Below are 6,405 nucleotides of genomic sequence, written 5' to 3'. Positions count from 1 at the left end.
CACGGATTCCTACAGAAGAGCTCCCTGAGTTGGCGGGATGACCCACAAATGTTGCATCCTCTGTCCTTGGGTTTTCAATTGTTCTTTTAAGCTGCAATGCCTGGTTAAGGGGGTGTGTAATATTCACTGCCTTACCTGCCTTTACAGGAAAGCCAAGCTGCCCTAGGGGAAGGTGACCTTCCTCAGCCTACCCCAGAGTAAGGGATGTGGCTTTAGAATAATAAACAGCTGGAAGCTGAGGCAGGAAGTACTGCAGAACTTCCAATCAGGCAGAGATGCTGAGGGAAACAGGAGGAAGAAGAATGGAGGCTCGGCTGGAGTTGAGCAGAGCTGGAATCCGGCTCTGAGGAACCATGTGGAGAGATGAAATGGCGGAGAATTGGACACTAGCTGAGAGACTGAGTCAGAAAAAAAAAAAAATCCCAATGCCTTTAACTATACAGATGTCTCCATGCCTTAACTGAACCTCAAGCGGGAGCCTTAAAAACTTGGCAAACATTGAAATCACATCCTTAGGCCAGGGCTATTGGGTCAGGGAATACTTTCAGTTACTCTGTCCCCTTTCCCCATCAGTGTGAAGTATTTTATCAGATGGTCACATAGTTGCACTCCTTGAGAAGTTAAAAGGTAGCTAGTTAAAGGCCTTTATATGTGTGGTCTGGAGACATGGCCCAGTGGTTAAAGAGCACTGGCTGTTCTTGCAAAGGACCCAGGTTCTATTCTTGCTTTGTTTTATTTTTTATTTTTGTTTTTCTTTCGAGACAGGGTTTCTCTGTGTAGCCCTGGCTGTCCTGGAACTTACTTTGTAGACCAGGCTGGCCTCGAACTCAGAAATCTGCCTGCCTCTGCCTTGTACCAGGGTCTATTCTTAACAGCCCTTTGGTGCTAACCATCTGTAACTCCAAGGCATTTGAGGCACTCTTCTGGCCCCCATAGGCACAAGCACACATATGGCACGTAGACATACAGGCAGGCAAACACCTACACACAAAAGCAACAACGGAGGAGGAGGTGGAAGAGGAAAATGAAGAAGATCACAACAAAACTTACTAAGATCCTTGGGCCATTAGCCGTTATAGGAGTTCCTGGCTTGTACCTGTGACCTTGATCCAGGCTCACACTGTCACAAGTTCTGAGATCCTCGGGCCACATTTGGACCAACCCCCAGGGCATCATTACTGCACCAGCTGCTTTGCTTAGTTTTGTGTATGGCTGCAGTTCTCCCAGCTCAGGAGCTGATCTTTGAGACTCGTAACACTCCAATGAATGAATGAACAAACAAATGAATGAATGAATGAATGAATGAGTGAACCATTTCCTCAGTGTGCCAAGTTCCCACCTGAGTATCCTGAATGGGATCCTTGCAGCCAAAGTTATAAGCTCGGAACTCGCCTCCGGTCAACGCAGCAAGTTCCTTCAAGAACTCGTTCGCAGCCTCGTCGTTGTAGCTGAAGGAGATGGCACAGATGGGGATGTTCTGAAAGAGTTTGACGTGGTCCATCACCATTTCTGGTGGCTGAAAAGATAACAAGGAGAATCTGAAGCCCTCTTCTGGCCTCCCTAGGTATCAGGCATGCATGTGGCACAAGACATACATGCAGACAAACGCCTATGCACAAAAGCAATAATACAACATGCTTTTGGAAAGGGTAAAAGAGAAAGACAAATGGTATCGTGTAAAAAAAAAATTCTTAGTATTTTCCACAGGTGGTCAAATTCTGAGATAGGAGTTGCTCACACAGTGTGTGATGTTTTTGTCCATATGTTAGTTCAATCCAATAAGCAAACTGCCTACCAAGGAGCATGGAGCCCCGAAGGCCACACAACAGTCTTCTCCCGCTGACGTCCCACATGGTGGTAGGAAAAAGGTTTGCCAAGCAGAATCACCTCAACTTTAAGTGCATCTCAGCATAGAGGACATGCAGTTGGGCTGTGGTCTGGGCTTGGGTGGAGGAAGAAAGACTATCCTAGCTACTGGGGTCCCACATCCTGGCTACTGGGGTCCCACGTGTGGGTGCCTGGCTTCCCAATTTGGCTTCCAAACATCTCTACCAAAAGAACAATTTCAACTTTTGCCAAGTTGTAGGCCATTTGCTTTTGAGAGAGCGCGGGAGAGGTTGAATGTTCTTTTGAGAACTGGGTGTTTTATTTAGGGCCTGTGTGGTACTTTGAATGAAAATGGTCCCTCAAGACTCATAGGGAGTGGCAACTATTTGAAAGGATTCGGATCTGTGGCCTTGTTGGAATATGTTGGACCTTGTTGACAGAAGTGTATCACAGGGGGTGGACTTTGGGGTTTCATAAGCTCCATCCAGGCCCAGTGTCTCTCTCTCTCTTCCTGCTACCGTAGGAAACAGATGTAATACTCCAAGCTACCTCTCCAGTACCATGTCTGCCTGCATGTCACCATGGTCCATGCTATGACAATAATGGACTAAATCTCTGAAACTGTAAAAGCTCAAACTAAATACTTTGTTTTATAAGAGTTGCTATGATTGTGGTGTCTATTTTACAGTGACAAAACGCTGCCTAAAATGGCCTAAATTCCTGGTTAACTCCTTAGAACCATCAGTTCAGCCTTTCAAGAATCATGGGAGGTCGCTGCCTGTCCATCCCTCTTGTCCTTTTTAACTATGAAAACACTGGCTTTCTTTTCATGGCAATGATATCAGCTTAAAAAAAAGAGAGAGACAAGAATCATCAATGGTAACACAGTACAATTTACCTTTCACAGTTAGGAATGGCCAAACCATCCCAGTTCTGACTAACCTAGAAGTTTTTGGAGAGCAATTTCCTTTCTCAATAAAAAAGACACAACAAAAGAGTCTAATGTCCTTCTCCATTCTTGCAAAATGGATCTTTCTTTTGGAGCAGCTGTAGCCATGCTGTGACCATGTGGAAGGGAAATATATTCTAAGATGGTGGACTGTGAAGACAAGAGGAGCTGAGAGTGGTGGCGCATGCCTTTAATCCCAGCACTTGGGAGGCTGAGGCAGGTGGATTTCTGAGTTCGAGGCCAGCCTGGTCTACAGAGTGAATTCCAGGACAGCCAGGCTACACAGAGAAACCCTGACTCGAAAAACAAACAAGATGGCCTAGTCGGCCATCACTGGAAAGAGAGGCCCATTGGACTTGCAAACTTTATATGCCCCAATACATGGGGAATACAGGGCCAAAACAATGGGAATGGGTGGGTAGGGAAGTGGGGGGGGGTATGGGGGACTTTTGGGATAGCATTGGAAATATAATTGAGGAAAATACGTAATAAAAAAAAGAAAACAAACAAACAGACAGACAAACAAACAAACAGACAAGAGGAAGCCCAACTTCTGGGACACATGTGTGGGTGGTTGTATAACCAGAAGAGCTACAGCTGGATTTCTCACCCCTGCAAACGTTGCTCTTTACCATCTGACATTTGCCTGCTGTTCTGCCTTTCCCCAGCCATTCCCTCCAAGTGACAATGTAGCTAGCACCTCCACTTAACGGTGGAATAACTGGTCTGTAGTTAGGTTGGCCGACATCACCAAGTTCTCTGGAGGTGACACTGGGGTACACACACACTGTAATCCTAGATGCGTTACCAAGTGGTGTGCTTCCCTGGTATATGAAGAAGATTGCCTCTTGGTGAGGATCAAGTCATAGTACCATTGTTGACCTCCCAGAGAGGACTCCGCCATCTTCTTCCCAACCATAGCCCAACCACTGTTTTCTGAAACTGTCACTGGTTGTCCCAGTGTTCTCAAGTTAAGAGTCCCCCTTCGATCATCCATCTTGCTTGCTCCTTCAATCAGTTCCAACCTTTGCTCTTCAGTCCTACAAACCAGACACCAGATAACCCTACATTCTGCTAATCCAATAGACCGTGTCAGCATGGCAAGGTGCTGATCTTCATAGGCTCACAGCCGAGATACTGGGGATGGGAAGGGAACTACGGTACTATCGCTCCAACTGCATGCTGGGATCTGCAACTGCTGTCTCCCTTCATTAGCTATTCAGCATCATACATTTATTTGTTCGTTGACTCTCCTCCTACTAAAACCTTCTCTGAAAGCCGGCACCGTGTCCACCTTGTTCACTGTTCAGTAGCCTCAGGCTGAGAAGAGAAGCCCTGGGACTATATTTACCGAGTTCAGTGATGGAAAAGTCACTTATTCCCTCAGAGGAGCCCTGTGAGGGAGGAGGACTAGCTTTAAGCCATAGACGAGGAACTCTGGTTAAAGGACCTTTGCTGGAGGATGGACAGATGGACACGGTCGGGTCAGTCTCAGACCCAGGTTTCTACCTCTCGGTTATTCCCAGTGCTCTATTCAGCTAGAGAGGAGAGGGGCTGCACTAGGAGCAACTTTGTAAGCCCACCACTGGCTCCCAGGCCCCACAGTGCTAAACTAGCAGGGTGTTTCGGCACCCCCTGTGACATTAGAATGTGACTGTAACCCCTGGGCTATTGAACCATCCTCGTGTTTCTTGGGGCTTCTGAACATCTGTGTGCTCTCCACCACCCCAAACCTGTTTGCTCTTCATTGGAATTGCAGTTGGGTTCCTAATATCATAACGAACCAGAAAGTGGTTAGCTCCCTTCTGCCTTCTCCACTCCCCAGCTGCCCGTTCCCAAGCTGGGCACCAAGCCCTGGGGACTCTCAAGCGAGTCCCTTCCTCCCATCTTCCTACTGACGTGCTTACAGGCCCTTGTCAAGGTCTCAGCAGAAGCTCCAGTTTGTCCCTGACATTATCAGAGTGTGTTTCCAAACTAGGGAGGGGTGATAAGTTCTGTTCCTATGAAAGTCCCCATTGTGGAGACACCCATCCTTCTAACCTGTACAGCAGCCCTGACTCGAACATCCTTATCTTGTGCTGCTCACTCCCTCCATGCCCAGATGGTTTTTCCCAGCATGACCCTGCTCCCCATACGCCCACCCTTCTCCACCCACCACCCACGACAATTTGGTCTCCTCCATTCAGAAAGTTCTTTCTCTCCTTTCCAGACACAGTACAGATGCCCCTGTGCACTAGAAAACCCTTGTATAGCTGAATCCATCTCTCTGTGCTGCTAGACATAGAGCAGACAGCCTCACCCCCCTGGACTGTGTCAAAATGAACTGTATACATTTAGCACATTCCCTAAGGCTAGGATCTCTTTCGCAGCCTCAAACCTTGGCACCACCTAGGGTACACGAGAGTCACAGACTGCTTCAGAATAGAAAGCGCAGTGAAGTTGACAGAGAGGGCATTCCAAATTAAATTTCACCAAAGCACCGTTTCTCTGCCATAAATCTACTGCGGTGGTAAAGTCCAGTGGCTTCGATATTTAATCCTTGAGCCATTTGACACAGGATATTTTAGAGTACGCAGTCTGAAAGTATAAACATCTTCCAAAGCAGGATACGTGTTGATACTAATTCACTTTAGCAGTCAATTTACATTGTGCGTGCCTGGAAAAATTCTCGTATTTACTTAATGCCCGGAGTACTCGTCTTTCATTCACAAAGCTCCAAAGCAGCAGAACGGACGCTTCTGAAATATTTTCCAGGCAGGCTAAACAAAGCCAAGAATGTTTCGGGTGAAAGGCACGCTTTTGTTTAAGTGAGGGCAAAACTAAAACTGGGGATGTGAACCAAGGATGTTGCCCAGAGACGTGTTTAGATCGAGCCCTCAAAGGAAAGACGCTGAAAGTGATCTCCATGTTTCTGGTGTGTAACAAAAATGCAATCCAGTGTGCAATGGAAGGCAGGCATCTCCTTCTTTGGGCATGCTCTCCAGGCCTGTAAATATGGGTCACATTAAGTATTAAAATATGTGCTATCACCATGATGCCCATAAATGTTTCTCAGAGTTATAGAAGACAAAGGTGTCTTTTTGTACCTCAGTTCTGGGTCACTATTCCAGGGACACATTTCTCAACATCTCTGTGGGAGTGGGCCCTAGATATTGAACCCAGAGCCCCTCGAATGCTTAGACAAGCACTCAATCCCCGGGCTATATCCTTAACCCCATTTTTAAGTCTCTCAAAACAAAAATTTGAGACAGTGTCTTGCTAAGTTGCTTATTCTGGCCTTGAACTCGTTCTATAACCAGCAGCTGTTGAGTTGGTCATACTCCTGCCTCAGCTTCCTGTGTATGTGGGATGACAGGCCTGAGTCAACAAGATCAGCTTCTCTGTCTGTGAAGAGCTCGGCACCCACCCCGTCTGCAGCAGTCCCTTCAGGAAACTCAACCTGCCTTCTTTGCCATTTTGAGTGAGTACCTGGTCCGGTCTCCCATCTGTCAGAAGGTAGATTACTTGTGTTTCTTCATCAGCAAAAGCAATTTTCAGGGCATTCAGGGTATTTGTGGAACTTCCAACCTGTGGGTGTGAGGGGTGTGGGGGAGAGAGAGATCACATAAGCAAGTGAAGTGTTTTCTTGG

The 6,405-nt window shown here is 46.9% G+C and overlaps 1 protein-coding gene across 3 annotated transcripts in view; it reads right to left on the bottom strand.

Moving 5' to 3' along the window:
- The window catches only part of Vwa3b (von Willebrand factor A domain containing 3B), a 163,533-nt gene that overhangs the window by 59,966 nt on the left and 97,162 nt on the right, over nt 1-6,405 (bottom strand). For all 3 annotated transcript variants that reach the window (XM_021171396.2, XM_021171379.1, XM_029476472.1), the window contains exons 13-14: nt 6,245-6,343; nt 1,340-1,516 (exon numbers count right to left, since the gene is read on the bottom strand). In XM_021171396.2, coding sequence (XP_021027055.1) covers nt 1,340-1,516; nt 6,245-6,343 — 276 coding nt within the window. The remainder of the gene's footprint in view (nt 1-1,339; nt 1,517-6,244; nt 6,344-6,405) is intronic.

This window comes from Mus caroli, chromosome 1, assembly GCF_900094665.2.
Source record: "Mus caroli chromosome 1, CAROLI_EIJ_v1.1, whole genome shotgun sequence".
Lineage (NCBI taxonomy): Eukaryota > Metazoa > Chordata > Mammalia > Rodentia > Muridae > Mus > Mus caroli.
The sequence above is the reverse complement of the archived record's forward strand: the minus strand, read 5'-3'. Positions and strand labels throughout refer to the sequence as shown.